The 21,474-nt window shown below is 60.5% G+C and overlaps 1 protein-coding gene and 1 long non-coding RNA gene across 2 annotated transcripts in view; one reads left to right on the top strand and one right to left on the bottom strand.

The window, feature by feature from the left end:
* TMC3 (transmembrane channel like 3) overlaps window positions 1–21,474 on the top strand; it is a 93,722-nt gene that overhangs the window by 65,202 nt on the left and 7,046 nt on the right. Inside the window, exons 2-16 of the mRNA XM_016135333.2 lie at window positions 4,182–4,417; window positions 5,594–5,737; window positions 9,118–9,193; window positions 10,390–10,471; window positions 11,570–11,676; window positions 12,396–12,494; window positions 12,578–12,720; window positions 13,304–13,451; window positions 14,056–14,099; window positions 14,654–14,801; window positions 15,945–16,054; window positions 17,722–17,800; window positions 18,772–18,999; window positions 19,616–19,744; window positions 19,963–20,030. Coding sequence (XP_015990819.2) covers window positions 4,329–4,417; window positions 5,594–5,737; window positions 9,118–9,193; window positions 10,390–10,471; window positions 11,570–11,676; window positions 12,396–12,494; window positions 12,578–12,720; window positions 13,304–13,451; window positions 14,056–14,099; window positions 14,654–14,801; window positions 15,945–16,054; window positions 17,722–17,800; window positions 18,772–18,999; window positions 19,616–19,744; window positions 19,963–20,030 — 1,694 coding nt within the window. The 5' untranslated portion in view covers window positions 4,182–4,328. The remainder of the gene's footprint in view (window positions 1–4,181; window positions 4,418–5,593; window positions 5,738–9,117; window positions 9,194–10,389; window positions 10,472–11,569; window positions 11,677–12,395; window positions 12,495–12,577; window positions 12,721–13,303; window positions 13,452–14,055; window positions 14,100–14,653; window positions 14,802–15,944; window positions 16,055–17,721; window positions 17,801–18,771; window positions 19,000–19,615; window positions 19,745–19,962; window positions 20,031–21,474) is intronic.
* LOC118611396 lies at window positions 9,291–21,381 on the bottom strand. The gene is made up of 6 exons (XR_004954323.1): window positions 20,052–21,381; window positions 19,036–19,729; window positions 18,502–18,634; window positions 15,238–15,764; window positions 13,880–14,785; window positions 9,291–10,442 (listed from the first exon to the last, which is right to left on the bottom strand). It is a non-coding gene; the product is annotated as an uncharacterized LOC118611396 (long non-coding RNA).

Below are 21,474 nucleotides of genomic sequence, written 5' to 3'. Positions count from 1 at the left end.
GGGGTCAGAGCGGAAGGACCGTGGACAGTAGGAGAGGAGTAGACATTTTTAGATGAAGGTGACAAAGGATTTCTGCTATAAGCTGATAGAGGACAGGAAAGGGGCAGTGCGAACTTCCGAATAAGTTGACCCTAGATTTTAGCAAACAAAACTGTTCGCTTTTTCCTCCTGCATCTCCGTTGGCGGCCTCCTGTTTCATGGCCATTTGGAGATCATTTGAAGTCCCTTCCATAATTATTTTCTTACTAAGCTTCCTTTATACAGAAAGATGATAATGCATTTAGGATGCTTTCAGAAGTCCCAGGGGAAATTAATTTGTTTACAGGATTCTGTATCCTACGGTTCAACACAGGCCCTGTTCCTCAGCAGCAATCTGCAGATGGCGCACGGCGTTAAAAATAGTTGCACAGAGCTGAAGCTCAGTCAGTTTACATCGCAGGTAGCCGGCCCTGTGTCATCTGGCCGTGCACCACAGCACACAGCTTCCAGGTGGCGGCATTTTTATCCCTGTCACCCGCGCCAAGTCTGCCTTACCACAGTTTCTAGATTAGCAGGGTAGAAATTTCGTAAGGCCCTACCATAATTAGTGATGACAGTTTGTCTTCCTTTTTTAACCTCACGGGACAGACCACTCGCCAGATCTCACCCTTCCTGCGACGTGGCTGGGACCACAGGGTCGTTTGCAGCGTGTGTTACGCTCAACACTAGGCCTGGGTCTCAGGAGCCCTGAGAATTCCTGTGTCTCTGGGCCTTGGCCGGCCGCTCCCCCCGGCCGCAGCCACCTGCTGTAAATGCAAGACCCAGTTAAATCCTCTACATGGAATCGGCCACTCTTAGGGCTTATTAGAGTTGTATGTTTAGAACGGGGGAGGCGTTACTAGAATTTTTCGTGAGCTACATTAAAGAGCACATGTAGTGTGTCTGCCATGCAGTGAAAAAACAGATTTGCAATAGACTTTGAAGATTCTCTGCACAATCTAGGTTAGTTCTCAAGAAATAATTTCAAAAGCCATTCTAAAGCTTCCAGGCTGCATGAAGTTAAAGTAATGGTAATGACGGTAACAGAGGTGGCCATTAGGATGGTTGGTATAACATGACTGAGCTAATGACTATCTGTCTAAATGAGTGACAGAGTATCACATGACTCTGACGGAAATCTCAGAGTGTCTGCTCAGTGTCAAGCTTATTCGCAGCTGATGATCTCAGGAGGAATTCAAAAAAATCCTTCATTCTCATGTCTCAACAAATTCGGTGGCTATTCAGATAATTGGAAATAATCTCCTCTTCAGTATCTTTCCTGTATGACGTCTTCCAGACCCGAAACATATTACCGAACTTCAAACAAAAGCTTTTAGAGTCACCAGAACAATATAATAAGCGTGTAAGTATAGCTTGTAAAATCCAGAGCTAAAAACCTGATATCCTAGAAAAGCGAGCTTGGCATTGCCGACGGGTCTCAGATGCTACACTTTCAGGCCTGTCCAGGGATATTAATGTCCCAGAGTAGGATTCATTTAGCAACGGAAAAATATTTCTGTAATTGGTGACGTAGGGAATGGACGTCTCGTTCTGTAAGCTAAGCCATCTGATGATTTCTGTTACAACCTCCAGGGATTTTTATAACAAAATTTTATCCCCCCCCCCCTTTTTTTTAACTGAAAGGACTTTGTGTGTTATACGGATAGTCTTTGCTGCTCCTGCCCTTCTTTACCTTCCTCGGCCCACCACAAAGCCCCTGTAAGCAGCTGGTCCAGGAAGTGATAGTGTTAGCTCATTTGACACGGGATCTTGATTGTTTTAATGTTCCGGCTGTGAGCATTTGAGGGAGTTTTAGTCATTTTACGTCTGTACACATGCTGGTTTAACCTAAAGTCATCCCGCACATCCTAAAGCGTTTCATGGGATTGTCAGAGGAAGTCCAGGGCCTGCAGGTACCGGACCTGCTTGCATCTCCCCCCCGCGCCCGGCCACTGGGGGCCTGGAGGGCCAGAGGCACTGAGCAGTGAACCTGAGCCTCAGGGCTGGGAGCTCGGAGCTGTAAACGTGGATGCCAGGTCGACCTCGAAGGGGATTTTTAAACATCAGACCAGGAAAACTGTAGAGTCCACAGACAAGTTTGATCACATTAGGAACTCATTTTTACCAGTAATCATAAACACACATCATATCAATATGATGATGTAAAGTGAGCAACTTTGATCTGACACATTACTTTCATAATAGAACTGTTTGCAAATCTACATTTTTAAAAAAATTAGGCAAAAAGATGGCATGATTGATACCTATCAAGTGTAATTATTCCTGCTCAATCATCCCAGTTAATTTATGATTCGGATATTAAAAACAGTGAAATACCTTCAGATTAATCTAGTTTATTTCATCCATACTATCAAACAGAATTATCTAAATAAATATTTTAAAAATAGTTGGTTTATACTAATCTGTTTTAAAATCATCAGAATTTGCTGAGATCTCTCTACCCTCAAAACACAAATATATGCAGAGACAGAAATGCTCAAAGTAGTTAATTACATTAATATAAAATGTTTCAATTTTTGAATAAATGTTTCAGAATAAGGCAGAGGGGCCTTTAGAAAAAGTAGGATGAATAAAAAAATACTCGAGATGCTCCGGAATAGGCCATGTAAGTAAAGATCTTGGAAAGAACGCCCAAAACTCGGGGGGCTAAGAATAATCCTATTATATATACCGTTCTGTCCATTCGATAAGCAAAGCATTGATGTAGGTAGAACATCAGCCCCAGTGGACTCAGGCAAGTTGGTAGCCAGGTGACCTGGTCTCCGAGGCCCCAGGTCTGTCCCTGACCGAAGGTCAGCTCTGGCACCTGCTTCCGCTTTGTCCCCATGACCTGTGCCCTGGGTCAGAACACCTGTCAGACACCCCCGGACCTCCGACTCTGGCCTGCACCCGTCAGTCCCGTGTGTGCTGACTGAGCTAATTGTTTGCTGATGAATCCATGGAGGAACAGGAAGGAGGGAAGGAAGGGTGGAGGGATGAGGTTCTCCTAAGCCCCCCACCCCCGGAGCGCTGATGGGTGTCCCTTCTGCCCAGTGTCTGGTGCCCACCCCATTCGTCACACGCCCGTCCGTTGCGTCCGTAGTGTGTGTCAAGGGGACCTGGGCGGAAAGGCCCATTTCCGTTTTAGTCGTGTGCCTTCCCAGTCCGTCCGTGCGTGACTAACCTCACTGCGCACACACCATTTCTCATGTTGATTAGAAAACAGAGGCTTCTAGTGTGAAACCAGGGCGGGGGGTGGGGGGTGCAGTCCTGGGCTTGGGGATGGATTATTCGTGGGTGGAGAATCCTGGTGAATGGGAGCCGGAGCGGTTACAGATGACCGAACTTGGGAACCGGCCAGGGACAAGGTCACTGGGGACCATTTTCCCTGGGGGCGGGGGCAGGGACTGCTGGTCTCTGTCCAAGGCCAGAACCAGCCAGGCACCCCGTGCTACAACAGGTGGTTCGTTTTCAGAACAGGTGCGCGGCCATCTGGTCTCTCAGAGTTTTCCTTCTTCAGGAGAAGTAAAATATAACAATGTGTCAGGTTATTGTTAACATCATGCCGGAGCATCTAGGAGTGGCGCGTCTTTACTTCTGAAGCCTTTTAAGTGGTATTGGGGAAGTATGTAAGTAAAAATGTAGCAAATGGGGCAAAATGTTGGCAATTGGTGGCTAAGTATACAATATTCATAGTATTCTATCAACATTTTTGCAGATGTGACCTTTTCAAAAATAGGGGGGGGGGGGAAGCCGAGAAAAAAATACGTAAAAACAAATAAAGTGTCTCCCTGATGATGCTGTGTGAACATAGACAAGAATCTCATTCTAAGCCTCTTTCTTAAGAGGTAAAAATGGGAAGAAAGCATAAGCTATGCCTTTCGTTCTAAGTATTTTGTGAACCAGCCATGGTGACTGATGCAAAGAGCTTCGCAAACCTCAGGGCCCTGTCTGGGCACAAGGGTCACTCATGTGATTAGTTGGTGGCCCCAGATCACCTGGCCAAGCCTCCTACCCAGGCTGTGCAGCCCCAGCCCGTGGCTGCTGAGGCAGCCACTGGAACGTGCATATTCATGATAAACATGCATATTCATGACAGATGTGCATATGCATGACGGACGTGCGTATGTATGACCGGCGCTCTGGCTTCTGCCCTGCTCCAGCACCAGTGCAGCGGCCAGTCCACTTCTGAGAGCGGGAGGACCAGCAGCCTGCAGCTCCAGTCTGGAAAGCCTGGCCGGAGCACACCCCGCCTGCCGGCTGCCCAGCACCCTGCTCACTCTGAGTGGGCTCGGAGCCCTTTGGCACCCATGAGACCCTCGAAGGCATCACAGCGCTACAGAAGTGTCCGGAGAAATGCCAGCCAGCTCTGCTCGTACCCGGAGTCCCTGCTGCTCAGGTGAGCCTGCCCCATCCATCCGCCAGACCGCAAAGGCAGGCGTGTGGGATAGGGGAGCCTGGGTCCCCCGCACATGCCTCCAGAGACCTGCAGCCCTGTCCCGTTTGGTGCGGCTTCTGGATGAGCTCAGACTCCCCCCTGCAGGCCCTGCACACCTGGGGGTGGGGGCGACCTCAGCACAGAGGGAGGTGGCCCTGCCGCTCCCTGCCCTGAGGGATCCAGACCCCAGAGCCTAAACCCGAACCTGCTCGAGCCCTGGCCAGACCCACGGACATGCGGGATCTCTCTCTCTCTCTCTTTACCCAGTCAGCATTGTCAACAGACAGCACGTAATGCATGTGTCTTACTTAGCAAACAAGCTGTCTCTTGGGGACGGCTTCAGGCTGGTGAGCGTGGGGGACTCTGTTCGCATTTGCTAAATATTTATAAAGGTGGATGAAAACCTTCGTGAATTTAGAGAAATGGAAGAAAATTCTCCTCTGAGTAAAACAACCTAAATTAGAGAAAAAAGGAATTTTTTTTCCTCTTCCTTTTTTTTAAGAGCCTCATAGCTTTAGGAGAAAATTCTGTGTCTTCCTGGAAAGTTACATTAAGATTAGCATAGTAGCTGTTACTGGGAGTAAACGGTGCTGCTTGATGGAAAGCCGTTCTCCTAGGGAGGAGCTCTTTCCCTAAAGCATCGGTCCCGTAAATCCACTTAGCTGGTGTCTCGTTCACTGAAGTGGCCCGTTAGGTCAGGTTTTCAGTGGGTTGACGTGGGGAAGCGGGGAGGGGTCTCTGGGCGGCAGAGTTTGGTTCCTCGTTATTTTTCATCCAGGGCAGGGAGCAGGGAGGAGTCCCGTGGGTAGGATTAGCTGATCCCTTCAGTGAGCCTGAAAAAGGCATCTTGCTGCTTTTGAGGAGTTGTGGATGAGCAGGCACCCTCCTGCCTCCTTTTACGACGTCTTCCGAAAATCTCTCTCTCGCCGAGACACCGTTCTCTTTCGCTGCCCCACCGGAGTGGCAGGAAGCAGATGTTTCGGGGGCGGCTGACACTGCTGAATCCCCTCGCCCCCACCCCCTGCAGCCCCGCCACCCGTCACACACCCTCCACGCAGGTGACCCCGGGGCAGGGTCTCCGCTGGACGCGGTTCTGCTAATCGCATCTCTCCCTTGATGCCCCGGTCCGCCCGGCAGCCTGGATGCCGGCCTGAGTGCCGATGACTCGGGGGACAGCAGCGACCCGGAGCAAATCTTCCAGAGCATCCAGTTCCAGAAAGACCTCGTGGCGAACATTCGCTGCAGACCCTGGACCATGGGACAAAAGCTGCGGGCGCTGAGGTAAGAGCCTCCGCGGCAGCTTCCGGCCGTGGCGGGCCACAGGGTCGCCTGCGGGGTGTGGCCGGCCCCGGCAGGGCCTCGGGGTGGCCCGTTCTTGTGTGTGTCTGGGTTGGGGGGTGCGTGTTGGAAGTTTTGGGTCTCCTATCGCCTTTTCATACACTAGATTTTAGCGTTGTGTCTAGAGGTGAACAAAATGAGCAATCCCGCCCCCCCCCTTACTCCCCAAGGAAAAGTGTGTAATTTTGTTGATGTAAGAAACATCCAGACCCGTAAAGAATTGTTCTAAGAGTTTATTGGCGCCAAACTGAGGACAGTCACACAGAACGGTAGGTGGGGCTGGTTTAAAACCTTCACCGCGGGCGCTACAGGCCGGGGCAGGACGAGCCACCGTGCCCCACCCCGCTGGGGACTCATGGCACGGCACCCCCTTTCTGTCCACGATCCGCGTGAGAACATGTTCGTCTTACCCGCCTGACCGGCGCCTCCCCCGGGGGGACTCTGCACGGGAACCCGCGTTCCCGTGGCCCTGACAGCCCCGTCGGGCTGCTCGGGGGGTAGCAGCTGAAGGTTCGCAGATGCGGCCGGCGTCACACGCTGCGCTGGCCGCCCCCGGCCCCGGCCGTCGGGTCGTCGTCTCAGTTCCTCTGAGTGCCAGCGCCTTTCCCTTCAGAGCAGGAGGGACGGCGAAGGTGGCACCCACCTCCCGCAGCGGGGTGTCCAAACCGTGCCTGCCACGCGTCAGGCGGCAGGACCCCGGGGGCGCAGACCGCCCAGTCAGGACGCAGGGGCAGCGCAGGGGACAGGGCGGGCGCGGCTCGGGCGCACTCGGCCCGTCCGTGGCGGTTCCCGGGGGCGCGACGTCACCCGCGTGGGCGCCCAGCACTGTCCCGCTGTGGCTGAGCAGTGCCCGTGACGCCGCCGTCCGGGCTCACAGCGCGGGCGGGGAGCAGAGTGGCCCCCGTGACCGCTGCCACTGACCTGCGAAGGGACGCCCCCGGAGGAGCAGGACGACACCTGCTCATCGGCGTTAAGGCCACTGCCCTGCCTTCCCGTTCGGTGCCTCCGTCTCTGCCAAGCAGACAGCCCGTACCCCCCAAACCCGCCACGCGGCCCGCGTTTCCTTCCCGTCGGCTCGCACCTTCCCCAGGCCCCCCACTTCGGGCGCCGCCCTCCAGTCCCTGCCAAGGTCACACCCGCGGGGCCGGCTCTCAGGTGCCCAGCATCCTCCGTGCCTGTTTCCAGCCCTCACCCACCCGCGGGTGGCGTTTTTGAGGTGGGAAGACACACTTAGAGATGTCGAGGGCCTTACCCCAGGACACACAGCTTCAGAGCGTGGAATTGAGCATTAAACTGGGGCTTCCTGACCCCATCTCCCAAGCCCTAGCCTCCTGAAATGGGGGGCTCTGCCCAAGTGGTTAGTGCAGCAGTTTGTCTGGCATGGAGTGCTGAAGGGTGGTGGCGATCTGAGCGTAGAAAGGCCTTCAGCCCGGGGCAGAGCTGTGCAGGTGGTACCTCTTCTGACAAAACGCTGGAGGAGCAGAAGAGCAAGCCAGGCTTCGTCCACGAGCCCGGCCGTGGCGCTCAGCCCGGGCAGCCAGGGGGCAGGCTCCCAGAGAGCCGCTTGTCCTCTGAGCACCTGCATCTGTCATCCCTTGTCACACGCGAGTCCTCCCTGTCACCTCGAGAAGCTGCCGGAGCGACGCGTCACTAATGGTACCGGCTGCGACGTCTGAGGACGGGCCAAGAGCCCCGAGCCCTGACCGCGCGGGGACCTGGGGGTGATGCCGACATGGGGGCCGCAGGGGCTCACGCCCTGAGTGCTCGTCCGCCCGCCCTGCAGCGAGCAGGGGTCTGCGCCTCGCGAGGGCAGGGCCGGTCCTCCCCGCTGCCTCGGCCGCTGCCGCCGGCCCTCGGCCCTCGTCACTTTAGGACCCTCCGCCCCTGTCAGCACGTGGACGACTCTGCCTCACGTGCCTCTGCACCTTCCGCGCCTGAGGCCAGTGAGCATGCGGGGCCTGTGGGCAGGAGAAACGCGACGGGCGACGGCCGGGGTGCAGCGTTCCTTCACGCCGAAGGCCTCCGCCCTCTGGCCGCCGCGTGGGCGGGCGCATCGAGCTGCACCCTTGCCCGCGTTTCTGGGCTGGAGCAGAGTGAGGCCCGCGCGCTGGCTGCACTGCGAAGACGGGCGGTCGCAGTGCGGGCGGAGAGTGGGGCCCGAACCCCAGCGGCGCGGCCCGGCCACGCTGCGGAGAACTGCGCTCCCGCAAGGTGACCTGCAAGCCGGCGGAGCTGGCGCTGAGCACCACCTCCCGGGGTGGCCGGTCAGACATGGGGCTCTCGGCAGCGTCACGTAGTGTCAGGCGAGGTCACCTTGGGGGTGACGTTCAGCTCCAAGAGTGTTCGACTTCTGCCTCCTGTGGCAGTGACCTTGTGTTCTAACCCTGCTCTTCCTCTCGGGGTGACTCCAACTTCTACCCCAACGAGTTCAGCCCATTCTCAAGCAGTGACCATTGCAGCAGAGACGGCAGCTCCGCCCCCCAGGGCGGTCAGCCGGTGTGTCGCCAGGTCGTTGGGCTGAATCAGGTCGTTCACGGCTGTGTAGACACAAGTTTCTTGCTCACAGTAGCAGACGCCACCCTTGAGCTAGGTCTGGCTCTCAGGTCCAAAGAACCGAGTGAGGAGGAAGGGTGTCGTGATTCGGGGGGAGCCGGGACGCTGGCGTCCATCACCAGGGCTTCCCGACAGACAGACGGCTCCAGCGGCAGCCGGGAGGGCAATGAGGAATCCCTCGTGGCTGGTTCCCGTGTTAACTCATCGTTCTGTGTGAATTAATCCATTTGAATGTTAAAGAAAATACGTTTTCCCCGTTTATTGGGGGATCATTAATGTCCATCGATGTACGAGGCGTGCAGCTCGATGGTCTGGCGTCCACACGTTGTGAAGTGGTCAGCACGGTAAGCTCAGCTGACGCCCATCATCTCGTGTAGACAGACTGTGGCAAGGACTCTCAGGATTTGCTGTCCCAAGTGTCCTGCGTGCCCCGCGGCAGTGCCAAGTACAGTCACCACGCCGGGCACGACGTCCCCGGTACCTTTCTGTCTTACGACCAGGAGTCTGCTCCTTTTAACCTCCTTCCTTCCCCTCCCCCTCCACCCCCACCTCTGATAACCCCAAGTCTGCCCTCTCGAAAAATGCTTCCCGAGGGCCTTTTCCAGAGACCAGGAGATGAGAGACTTGCAGACTCACCCCCACCCCCACCCCCACCCCGCACGTTCCATCCCACCCTGTTCGGCCCCCGAGTCCTGTCGGGTGTTCACATGTTTTGCCCAGATCGGAAGTGGGACGAAATCGTGCTCACCACCGTGCCTCTCTCCTCCCAGACGAGCGAAGGAGATCGTGCTGAAGTTTGAGGGGAGGCTGACCAGGACGCGGGGCTACCAGGCAGCTGGCGCAGAGGTGAGGGCGCACGCGGGTGCTGCCCCCGGGGCCGGGGTCTCGGGGGTGGGGGAGGTCGCCTCCGTCACGGCAGCTGCCACGGCGGTCGTGCCCATCAGTCGCACACAGCCGTGCGGCGGTGTGCCGAGCCGCCGGGTCTCGTGTCCCGAAACGTGGACTTCGGTCCCCAGCTCCGTCACTTACACTCCTGTGACCCCGGGCACGCCTGGCTTCTCAGAAGTGGATGTCCCCAGAGGGCACGATCGAGCATCGTTCCTGGCCGAGTCCTGTCCGTGCAGGCTGGGTTCACGGTGTGTCTCACAGCGGGAAAGTGAGAGGCGTGTTCCAGCCCCAGGGCACACGGCGCCGAGGTGTCTGTTTCTGGCTTCTCCCATTCAGCCGCTTAAAGCGAAACTGTAGCCTATGTTGGAATTAGTTACATGTCAAGACAGGGAAACAGTTTTCTTAACTGTTTCGAAGACAAAGAAGTCACATCCCCTTCTTTAGTCCCCTCTTCCAAGCACAGTGTATTTTTAAGAGCCTCACGGTTCAGTCACCGAGTGTATGATCTTCCCTGCACCTTCAGGAGTTTTCCATGCGGCTGAGCAGTGTCCTCGGCAGAGTCTGCTCTGCAGAGTGAGCATCTGGGCCGTTCAGCCCAGGGCCCCTCAGTCCAGCCCCCGAGGTGGTGGCGGGGTCTCCGCGTCTCCACCTGCAAAACCCGCACTGCTTTACCCCGTGCCGTGCGTGGAGATCCCCGCGCAAGTCCGGGGTCAGGAGCAGCTGAGCACCACTGAGGCGTTTGACCATGTGGCAGTTGTGGGTTACTCACACACGTTTCCAGAGCTCAGCGAGGCAGCTTCTGGCCGGGGAGAGGCTGGGATGGGCTCCGGCTGCAGGGTGGGGGGCACCCAGTGGGCATGCCCGTTTTCCTGGGTACGCTTCAGACTTCGGTCCTTAAACGGGGGTGGGAACTGTTGGCATGGCGGGGCTGTGAGCCCTGTGTGTTCCGAGCCCGACTCCCCTAACCGGGTCAAGTGGGGGCATTTGGACACCGTTCCTCCAGCCGCTAGGCCCCAGGCAGGGGCGGTGGGGACAAGGCAGGCCAGGCCCTTGGCGCAGACACCACAGCTCTGGGCCCGGAGCAGATGGGCTCCCCTGGGTGGGAGCGCAGAGCAGGCATGGTGGGAAGCTCTCTGATCCCCTCCTCCTTCCAGCTGTGGCGGAGGTTTGCTCGCCTGGCCCGTAACTTCGTGGTCATCTTCATTCCCTGGGAAATGAGGATAAAGAAAATCGAGAGTGAGTCGGGGCTTGGGGAAGCGGGGCGGGGTGCAGCCGTGCCCACCGCTGGCGGGGGCCGAGGGGGGCCTGGCGCGTCCTGGCCCTCACACTGGGCAGCCAGGGACATGAGCACAGGGGTGCCGGCCTGCGCTGGACATGGGACGGTGGGGAGTGGGGGTGGGGAGGCCCGTCTGTCCCCACCACCCCCAGGACGAGAACAGTCCCACACTCCGCATTCCACGCATCAGTCAGACACAGCACAAACCAGGGAGGACCAAATGGAAAACCGGTGAGTAACACTAACGTGGGCAACTGCAAAACAGAAAGACGAGAGTCCGCATTTCCCGGCTGCTCCCTCGCCCCTGCCCTGGAGGGTCCCCTGCTACAGATGCCAGGCCCGTGTCCCTGGCCCCTGGAGCCGGTGACTGTGGCTGCCCAGCCCAGCCTTCTGTCCTCACGGGACCAACCGCCTCTGTGGGGCAGCACACCCTCCAGAGCTCCCCGTGGGCTCAGGCTAAGCCGGGCTCCGCCACCCCCGCACCTCCCCGACCCCTCCATCCCCAGCCCTGCAGCCGGCCCCTTCCTCAGACTCTCCTGGGAGCCCTGACCTTGCAAGCTGCTGGTCACCGTGTGCCGGCCGCCACCTAGCGAAAGGCTGGCAACTTTCCCCATGTCACGTCTTGGGGGGCCGCCTGCACGAACCGTGGCAAAGTCACATGATGAAGCAATACAATTTATTTTATAGAAGAACATTTTTGCTTGAAAAAAATGCTTGTAATATAGTGAAAATGCGAGAAGTGAAGGCCAAAGAATCCTTAGGGGAATTCTTGGAATTTTCAAAATCATGCGAAATGAAAGATAAGTTCTCAGAACTTCCGACCATACATAAAATGTTACAAATCCAATGAAAGCATTGGAGATGAACACGACATTGGGGACATTTTTTAATTAGGGACTTTTTCCGCGCGAGACACTGGCGGGTAGTGGTGAGGGGTCGACCGGACCCCTCCGATGGCCGTCTTTCGGGGGACGCCCCAGCGGCTGCCCTCGGGGCGTTGCTGTCCACAGAGCCTCTCCCGCTGCGAGGGTGTCGCCTGATTCTCTCCCCCCCCCCAGGTCACTTTGGGTCTGGGGTCGCCTCCTATTTCATCTTCCTGAGGTGGCTGTTCGGAATTAACGTTGTGCTCACCGTGATGACAGGAGCTTTCGTCGTCATCCCCGAGGTCGGTGCCGTCAGCTAGAAGGGCGGGACGCTAGGGAAGCACCACGGGGCGGCCACCCCCGCCTTCTCTGCGAGGGGGCGCGTGCGTGTGTTCAGACCGGGCGGCGGACCCGTCCGGACAGGGACCAGGCCCTGAACGCCAGGCGCGGGGGGCCGTGCGGTTCGTCGGGGCTCAACTCCACCACGCGTGGGGAGCAGCCAGCAACGGTGCCCACGCCTGGCCGTGCCTCAGCGCGATCTCGGCGACAGACGCCGGAGCTGGAGTCTCGCGTGATTCTTATGCGACACTAAATATCATTCTTTTGAATATCTTCTCCAGACGTTTAAAAGTGCAAAAGCCATTGTCAGTGTTGGGACGTAGAAAGAGAGGCCCCAGGTTGGGTGTGGCCCGTGGGGCAGTGCGTCAACACCGGGTTAAAATAACACCCGTTTCTGAGCTAAACGTCACCCTTACGCAGCGGACGGGGCCATGCCCAAGCCATTAGCAAGGCCAGCAACTTCCGCAAGCCACCGGCCGAGGCCACTTTAGCTCAGGGAGAGGACACCCGGCCTGGCCCTTGCAAGGCAAATGGAAGTGTGGCTTCCTGTGATTGTCACCAGCAAGGATCAAGCAGAAGTCTGCCTGCTAGAAAGCTGTTACGGGGTGGGGGGGGGGGCCGATCCTCTCCTCTGGTCCCGTCCCACCAGAGGGCCAGGCGACGTCCTCTCCTCTGTCCGCAGCTCGTAGCGGGCCAGCCCTTCGGAAGCACCGCCAGCAAGAGCATCCCCACGGCCCACGCTGCGTCTGCGCAGGACCTGGACACCGTCTGGTCCCTGGGGGTGCGGCGCGGCGCGCCCCGGGTCCGCCCGGGCGGGGGTGGGGTGCGAGCGGGCGGCTGGGTGACCACGGGCGCCCCCTGCAGGGCTACCTCCAGTACTCGGTGCTCTTCTACGGCTACTACGGCAGCGAGCGGCGCATCGGCAGCGCCGGCTACCGGCTGCCCCTGGCCTACTTCCTGGTGGGCATGGCCGTGTTCGCGTACAGCTTCGTCGTCCTCCTGAAGAGGTACGGCCGCCCCTCCCTGGGGACGCGCGCCAGGAGCCCTGTGCCCGGTCGCGTCCGGTCTCCTCGGGGAGCCACCGAGGTTAAGGCCTGATGGTGCTGCTCGCACAGATGGGGCCCAGGGCGAAAGAAGGTGCTTGTTCCTGCCAGCCCTCGTGGGCACTCGCCGTGCTGGGCCAGCCTCCGTGTGGGTCCGGAGAGGCCACGGTCACGCGGACGGAGCAGGCCGTGCAGCCGGGGAGGGGGGAGGGGGGAGGGGCAGTCACCCGCACTGGGCGCGGGCTCCATGCCGCCCGATCCAGCTCAGAGGAAGGAGCTTCATTTCACAGTCATAGCTACGCAGGTGGACGGCACCAGCTCCCAGGCCCGCACGCCGTCAGTGACCTCCTGGCCCCTGCAGTGGCCACCGCCATTTCCACATGGGTCAGCGGGGTTGCCGAGGCCCAGGGTGGCTGAGCCGTCCCGTGCTGAGCCGTCCCGTGCTGGGGGCAGCACGTCGGAGCCACAGCGGGCCCCGGGGCCTGGCAGCAGCCCCGCGCGGCGCCCGGGCCCCACGCCGGCCTCACACGGCCGCCCGCTGTTGCAGGATGGCCAGGAATTCCCGCTCCAGCCTCGCCAGCGCTTCCAGCGACAGCTACGCCTTCTGCTGGCGGGTGTTCTGCGCCTGGGACTTCCTCATCGGAAACCCGGAGGCCGCGGAGAGCAAAACCGCCGCCATCGTGAACAGCATCCGGGTGAGCGAGGCCCGCAGGGGCCAGGGGTGGGCGCCTGGGCTCTCGGAGCCCAGCGTGACAGCCGAGCCGCTGGCCCTCTTCCCACGGGCTCAAAGCGAGGGGCCGTGTCCCAAACCACCAAGGACAGGGAGGAAATGTAGGAACCCCTCTTTACTCTTGTCCTTCCATCCTCCTGAAATCAGTTCGTGTGTCTTTGGTAATTTGTGTGGTGGACGTGCGCCGGGCTGCACGTGGGTGACCTGGACATGCACACACACACACACGTGGGGAGTGGAAGCTTTGGGCATCGGTCAACTCAGAGGACGGTGCAGTCACAGCTTCCAGACGGGCAGCCGAATGGCGCCCCCTGCTGGGGAAAACAGTCTCCAGACCACTTCAGTTGTCCGAACAATTTACTAAACCACGTCCTCTTCCCGATCCCCAAATACCTTTTTTATCTGCTTTTTGTTACACGAAGCAATGATACCAGTAGAATCTTGGTATGAAGTCTAGACATCCAAGTCACGATTTAAAATACTGGATACATCGCTTCCAGTCATGAAAAAGCTCTGAGGATTTGCAGTAGTGACGATGCTGAGCTTTTCACGCGTGTCTTCCTTTGAAGGAGGCGATCCTGGAAGAGCAGGAGAAGAAGAAGAACAGAAACCCGTACGTACCGGCATGCCCCGCCGCGCCGGCCGGCGTAGCTCGGTGCAGGAATCGCTGCCCGGCGCTCCCTCCCCCGCCATCAGCCAGCCCTCCCTTAGACTCCATCCTCCCGTCACGTGCCCCGCGGGCACCAGCACGTTTTCAGCACCGGCGCTGGGCAGCGGTTCCTCCCGGCGGAGACCGGACACAGGGCGAGAGGCCTGAGGTCAACCGGCTTCCCATTCTTTTTCTGAGGTGTTAAAAGATATGTTTGGCACCAATTCCTGGTTTTTTTTAAGCAAAGACTGGTTGGATGTAGGATCGGGACACAGCGATCCACGTCCTTCAGCAGGTGGTTCTGTGCTCCCTCCGGTGTGAAAACTGCAGCCTTAGAAGCCAGTGGGAGTCAGCGGGTTTCCCTCCAGGGCTGGAAAGACTGGTTTTTCAGTTAAACCTGGAGGCGCGTGTGTAGGTTGTGGCACCGCCGCCAATGCAGAGGTCTGGCCCGCACGAGGACAGGCACGTGGAAGGGGGCCGGGCCGGGGGGCTGCCCTCAGGCCTGCGTCTCCCCGCAGTGCGGTGGCCGTCTGCCTGAGGGTCGTCGCCAACATCCTGGTGCTCGTCTCGCTGGCCGGGAGCATCTACCTCATCTACTTCGTGGTGGACCGGTCGCAGAAGCTGGAGCAGTCCGAGAAGGAGCTGACGCTCTGGGAAAAGAACGAGGTAGGCACAGGGAAGCCGCCCGCCCTGCGCCCGCGGCGCTGCTGAGCCGGGCGAGCAACCGAGTCCCCTCCAGGAACTGCGGCCCCCGACCCCCACCCCGTTCCGGAGCACCGCCGAGGGGTCACGCAGCAGCCACGCCAGGCACGTCCTCTGGCCTCGGGGGCGATTTTGATTCAGAAACGGCTTAAAGCGGTGCACATTTTTCGCCTTTGAGTCTTTTCGCCTGCGCTTTGCTTTTCTCACGTGGCCTTTCCCCACCCGGCGCCGGCAGGCTCACGGGGGCCGTGCCGTCCCGTCCACCGTGCGGGCGGCCCTGACCACGAGCCCGTGCCGTCGGCGTGTGATGCCCTGTGACCCAGCTCCACGTGCCTGGCTTTCCTTAAAAAAGACCGTTTCCCTCCCTTTTACGTGAAGATTCTCAAGAGTAGAAAATTACCAAGAGGAAGATGGTGAACAGCTTTGTGATTCGTAGTGTTTGTTACGGGAACATTGTCTGCAGAGCGAGGGTCAGTGTAAAGGTACGAGAGGCGCAACGCAGAAATGCTGCTCCCGCCACGTCTGTGAGGTGCTGGGCGCAGAGGGGCCCAGGAACACCGTGCAGCTTGCTCTCCGCGCACGGTGATTTTCAAGGCCTGAGGCCGCGTTAGGCGATCTTTCTCCATCCTTCTATTTTACGTCGGTGAAGTGGGTTACGTAGACGTGGGCTTGTGTGTTGATGTAAGTTTCTAAAAGCCAGAGTCAGAATTACTCTCACGGTAGCTCACATTTCTCGTGCGCCAGCCGAACGTCCCGTGTCGTTTGCCGTAAGTACAGGGACGAGAAGGGCCAGGCCTGGTCCTCCGACGAGTCACCTTCCGCGTGCGTAAAGAACGCTCGGTCACGGCTGCCCGTTTCCTTCCTCACAGTCGCAGGTGCTTCCTCTGCCCCCCTGGGGGGCAGGGAGGCAGGACGAGGGAGAGGTGCCTGTGGACGGCACACGTGGGTGTCGTCGGGTTAAGGAGCGTCCCTCTGGGAAAGGCTGACCGGCAGAGGTTCGGGGTGGGGGGTCTCTTGTAAGACCAGCGCCACCCAGGCGCTGGGCTGAGGCCAAGGTGCGCGAGGGGCGTGTGGCGCCGGGGGCCTCAGCGTGCCGTCTCCCGGCAGGTGAGCGTGGTGGTCTCGCTGGTCACCATGCTGGCGCCATCCGCCTTCGACCTCCTCGGGGCCCTGGAGCGGTACCACCCCCGGACCACGCTGCGCGTCCAGCTGGCCAGGTACCGCAGCCCCGCAGGGCGTGCCACAGGGGCCCCTCGAGAGCCAGGGCCTGCTCCGTGCCCCGAGCTAGCGCACAGCCTCCCCCCGTGGGGGCGCGGCGCGGGGTCAGCACGCACGTCCCCTTCACAGTGCTCCCCTGGGTGGTCTTTCCTCTGAGTGGAATTGGCGGGTTCGGGGGAGGCGCCCAGGCCTGGGTCGTTCCTGCCCCGCGGCCCCCACGGCTGAGCGCAGGCTGCGGTGTGGTCCCCCACTGGCCCCTGGGAGGGCCGCTGGCCTCCAGGCCTCCGCAGGCATTTTCCGTGGAGGACCGAGGGGAACCACTTCAGGGTTTGCGGGTCACACAACGGTCTCCATTGTACCTGCCACCAACCTACGGCGTGTGGTCAAGGGGGTGGCCCGTGTGTCCTCGCACTTCAGTCACGGAAACGGGCGGGCAGGGTTTGCCTTGGAGGCCGGAGCTGGCCAGAGCTGGCCGCCCACGGGCATGTCAGGGACCGAAGGACCCGTGGGGGGAGCAGGGCTGTGGGAATCCCCTGCCCGTGAGCCATGCTGGGCCTGGCCGTGCTCACAGCTCCACGGCCCGGCCTCGGTGCCGGGCACTGGCCACCGGCTCCACCGCTGTCGGGTCGAGGGGCAGGCCTGTCACTCAGGCCGGCCGTGTCCTCTGTGTTCGGCGCGGCGGGGGAGAGGAGCGAAGGCCCCGAAAGGCCCTTTGGGGCGGGTTCTGGTGGCGGGCGCAGGACATGCTGTCTCAGGGCCCCCGACTCACCAGCTGACTGTTCCCTTCGGCCCCGGGCGCCGTGAGCCGTCATGATGGGCGCAGGGCGGCGGGGGCTCCGGCGGGCTCACCATGCGCCCCGTGCCCCGCCAGCTGCCGGGAAGGCACGAAGGACCCCTTTCCCCATTCTGCAGCGGCGCCCCGCAGCCCACGGGCAGTCTGCGGCGTGCGGGCCTCGGGCATCAGCTCAGCCGTCCTCCCTCCCCCACACCGGCACAGGGTGTGGGGTCTCAGCCTGCCGACCCCCGTCCCTGAGGGGGGCGTCCGTCGCCTGCCACTGGTCCTGCGCATCTCGTGCTCCAGACTGGTGCCTGGTGTGGCTCTCGCCGCACCGCGAGGAATTCCACGAGGGTCGCGAAGCCCCCAGCTTCGGGCCAGGTGGCAGCAGGCCCTTGATCGCTGGCTGCCCGGGGGTGTCGCCGGCAGAGGCCGCCCGCCACGCCCCGCCATGTTTCAGAGCTGGGGAGCCCGCACCCCGCCCCGCGTCAGCCTGAGCCGGCCCCGCGTCCCTCCCCACGTTTCAGCAAACTGATCCCCTGAGCAGGGGTTATAGCGACACGTCGTGGGGTTCTCAGGGCCGTGAGACTCAGTCGAGACAGAGCCTGGGAGATCGCTTCGTGAGCTGGGGCGTGCGGCACGGACCGGAGTGGGCGCCACACTTCAGGCCCACACACGAGGCCCGCGAGGCCCGCTGGGCCTGCCGGGCAGCGCCGCCTGGGCCCGGGGCGGCAGGCGGATTCGGGAACTCTGTGCTTTCACGCAACGCCCCCCGGAGCGGTCTGCCAGGTAGCGGAGCTCGGCAGCCACCGCGGGGCAACCCCGGCTGCTGCGGGCCTGGCGGGGCCGCGGGCAGCCGTCCTGTCTCTCAGGTGGGCTTGTGCCTTTCAGGGTCCTGGTGCTGTACCTGGGGAACCTCTACAGCCTCATCATCGCTCTCTTGGACAGAGTCAACAGCATGAGTGCTGAGGTAGTGCCACCCCGGGCGGCTGCCCGCCCAGCCTGTCTGTCTGTTTGCCTGTCTGTCTGTCCGTCTCAGGCACCCACATGGGGTCGTTGTCACGGCTGTCAGTGGCACGGTGCAGAGTTGCCCTCCCACTCCTGGTCCTCTCAAGGTGGAGAGGGAAGAGTTGGCCCACGTCCAGGCGGAGGTGCTGAGGCCAGGGTTCGTGGCCAGCGAGTGTCGGTGCCGGGTGAGGGCGTGGCCTTCTGGCCCGTCTCCTCCGCCTGCGACCCTGGTTCCGAGCGGCCCGCAGCTGCGGAGGGCGAGCCCCGGCAGGCGGCAGGCGTGAGGCCGCTCAGGAAATGACCCTCTCGTGGGGAACGGCTCAGAGCGGGCCGCCTTCCCCACACGGTGGCGGCGCCGCCGCTCCCAGCCTCGGGGGGCCTTGGTGCTCACTCTGAGCCCGCCCCACCTGTGAGGGCGTCCCGCGTGGGAGCAGGCCAGGCGGGAGGTGGGGGGGGCTTCGTAGGCTGCTTAGTCCACGCCGTGCCCTGCTAGTGTCTGAGGCACATCGAGCAGAGAGGCCAGAGAGGGACGCGGTGCACCCGGGTGCCGTGGTTGCATGGCTGGCCCGTACCTGCCTCTGAGGGCAGAGTGGCCGCAGGTGTTCGTCCTCACCTGGCTGGGCTGCAGCCCCCACGCGTGTGACGCGGGGGAACCGTCCTTACCTGACGCTCCGGTGAGGGTGAGAAGATGCCACACGTGTTCACTAGAACAGTCTCCGACCCCGACCAGGGGCCAGCAAGTTCTTCCCATAGCGGTCATGTCGCTGCGGCCAGGTGGTCGCGTGCCGAGCTGGAGCTGGAAAGAGACGGGGGGATGGGGGCGTGGGGCGGGGGGACGGGAGGCCACGCCCCGGCCGTGCAGTGCCGGCCTCGCCGTCCACCACGGGTTCCTGCAGACACGCGGGCACCCACCTCCTCTCCCTCCCTCTGCAGGAAGCTGCTGCCAAAAACGACACAAGTCGCTGGGTGGACTCCACCACCCTCCTGGCCACCAGGACGAGCCCTGAGGAGGAGGCGTGGCCCACGCCCAGGGGCAGCGGTGCATGGGCCCCGCGGGCGGCCAGCGTCCCACCTGACACCCTGCCCCTCTCAGAGGCCAACCAGACCACCGTCCACACCCAGAGTCCGCAGAACCAGTGCTGGGAAACCTACGTGGGGCAGGTGGGGCCCGCTCCCACGCCCGTGGGGCCCCCTAACCTCAAGAGGCTCCAAGTGCCGTCTCGTGTTGTATAGAAAAAGAAAATCAGGTTCCATGAGGGTTTGTGGTTTTCCAGGCCCCCAAATTAATAAAACAACCAGTGCCGGGACTCAGCAGCCTGCTCTGTGCTGGCCCAGGGCTGAGAGGTCAGTCCTGGCGAGAGTCCTGCCGCCACCGTCCTCGTGGGCGCGGGGGAGGGCGCCGAGGCGCACGAGGTTAGGTGACTTCTCCAGGGGCACCGAGAGTAAAGGGCAGGTCGCTCAGGCCCGAACCTGGCGCCCACAAGCCCTGCACTCTGACCCACTCTGCCTGCCGCCTCCCACGGTCACCGCGTGTGGAGTCCGGCCCGCGGTGCTCACAGCCAGGGCGGGATCGTGGCCTCGCGTGGTCTGCGGCCAGAACCACAGGCCCAGGCTCTCCGGGTTCCCTGTCACGCCGACCTTGGATTTTAAAATTCAGATGCACAGACGTTTGCTAGGCACCCGGAAGCGAGTGAGAAGGCCCCGCGACTCCGCGGGGCCCCTGCAGGAGGCAGGCGGCGGGCGGACAGGGCCCAGGGCGCACTCCGCTGTGTTTCAGGAGATGCTGAAGCTGTCCATCATCGACATGCTCTTCACCGTGGCCAGCGTCCTGCTCATCGACTTCTGCCGCGGCCTCTTCGTGCGCTACCTGGGTGACTTCTGCTGCTGGGACCTGGAGAGGAAGTTCGTGCGTGACGGGCTGCGCCGCGGGGAGTCTGCAGGGCGGGACCCGTGCCCTCCCCACGTCCGCGGGCCGGTGGGGCGTGCGGGGAGAGGGGCCGGGGGACGGCCGTGCAGAAGGCGGTCTCCACGCCTGCAGCGGCAGCGTTCCCGCATGGGACCGTGACATGCCCGTTTGTGCCCAGACTGGAATGTTTATATATGGCTGTTCGTTTTCTCTCGTAGCCCGAATATGGGGAATTCAAGATCGCAGAGAACGTGTTACATTTAATCTACAACCAGGGAATGATTTGGTAGGTGCAGCTTTTTCTCACCTGCGTGCCCTTCTCGCGTGGGCAAAGATCTTCACTCACTTAGGATGGGACGTGACCGTAACAAATGCGGTCGTCACAGTTCAGAAAGAACACGGTTTTTAATGGAACCGTTTCGCATGCATAGTGATTTTAGTGACGGTTTTCTGAGCATCTTGCAGAAGGGAATGTTGAGGGAAATAGTCCTTTTTCAGGCAAAAAAAAAAAAAAAAACCCAAAAACAAAAACGTGTGCCGGAGACAGCAGGATTCGGGGAGAAAAAGGAGGCTGCTGACGCCCCTGGGTGGCTTCCCGGAGTGACCGAGTCTGGACTGCAGCCTGGCCAGCCCAGGGGCATGGCCACCCCACCCTCTCCAGACCAAGGGCCGCTCCCCGGGCGAGGCTGGGAACGGGGGGAGGCTGCTCACCCAGGGCACCCCCATAAAGAGCTGAGGGGGACCCTGTCATGCCCGTGGATGCGCGTCCGTGGGGCACAGCGCACAGCCCCCTGAGCGAGCCGTGCCTCCGTCTCTGGCTCTGCAGCTGCCGGACCCCGCGTTTCTGTTTCTTAAAATATGAGCAGACAGAACCTTGGCTGTTACCCCCCGTCCTCGCAGCCATGCAGCGACGTGTCCGCAGATCGAGGCACAGGAGTAACGTGCCTTCAGCCGCGTCCTGTCCACTGGCTTTGCAAAGCGTTTTCGCAGATGACGTATCAAAAGTGACACATGACGTTTGCTAGGCACGGGGCATTTTTATGCCTGTAGTAACTGGCCTGATCCTTACAGAAGCCCTTCTGAGGGTATCGTTTTCTCCATTTTAAAGACGAGACACAGAGAAGCTAAGGGTCGTGCCTCATGTCACACAGGCAGGAATGGTTTTGCTCACGGTGAGAAACCGAAGGGCTTGACTCGTCACACGTGTGCTCGTACCTGTCCCGTCCCCCCACCGCTGAGCCCGAGCCCCGCGGGCCTCGTGAGGACGCACAGCCGAACAGACGGCGCGGGCCCTGGGCTGGTGCCCCGGGGGACGCGTACAGTGCGTGCCCGGCCGTCCGCCTCCCCGGGATAGCCCCATTCTTCCCGCTGTCCCGGGTCGGTCACTCTTAGAAGCGTCTCAGTTTGGAGGGCGTAGGGTCCCCCTTCGTTAGCAACGTGTCTTTGGGTAAATCACCCAGTTTCCCCAGATTCCCCGTCCGTGTCTGTAAACTGTGGACGGCTGCTTCTTCCTTCACGAAGGCGGAGGATGAAGTGAGCTGAAATGTGTGAGGTCCAGCAAAAGTGGCCAGTCCACGGAAGTTGGTTAACCTGGGCAGTCCACGCTTTCACTCACACAGGCAGCTGCAGAGTGCGCCCCAGACGAGGGCCAAGTCCTCTGCCACGTGTGAGAACAGACATGAGCACCAAGCCGTCCTGGGCAGGGAGGGCGTTTTGAAACAGGATCACCG

Source organism: Rousettus aegyptiacus, unplaced genomic scaffold, assembly GCF_014176215.1.
Source record: "Rousettus aegyptiacus isolate mRouAeg1 unplaced genomic scaffold, mRouAeg1.p scaffold_m13_p_14, whole genome shotgun sequence".
Taxonomy (NCBI): Eukaryota; Metazoa; Chordata; class Mammalia; order Chiroptera; family Pteropodidae; genus Rousettus; species Rousettus aegyptiacus.
Note: the sequence above shows the minus strand (reverse complement) of the source record. Positions and strands in the feature narration are given on the sequence as shown.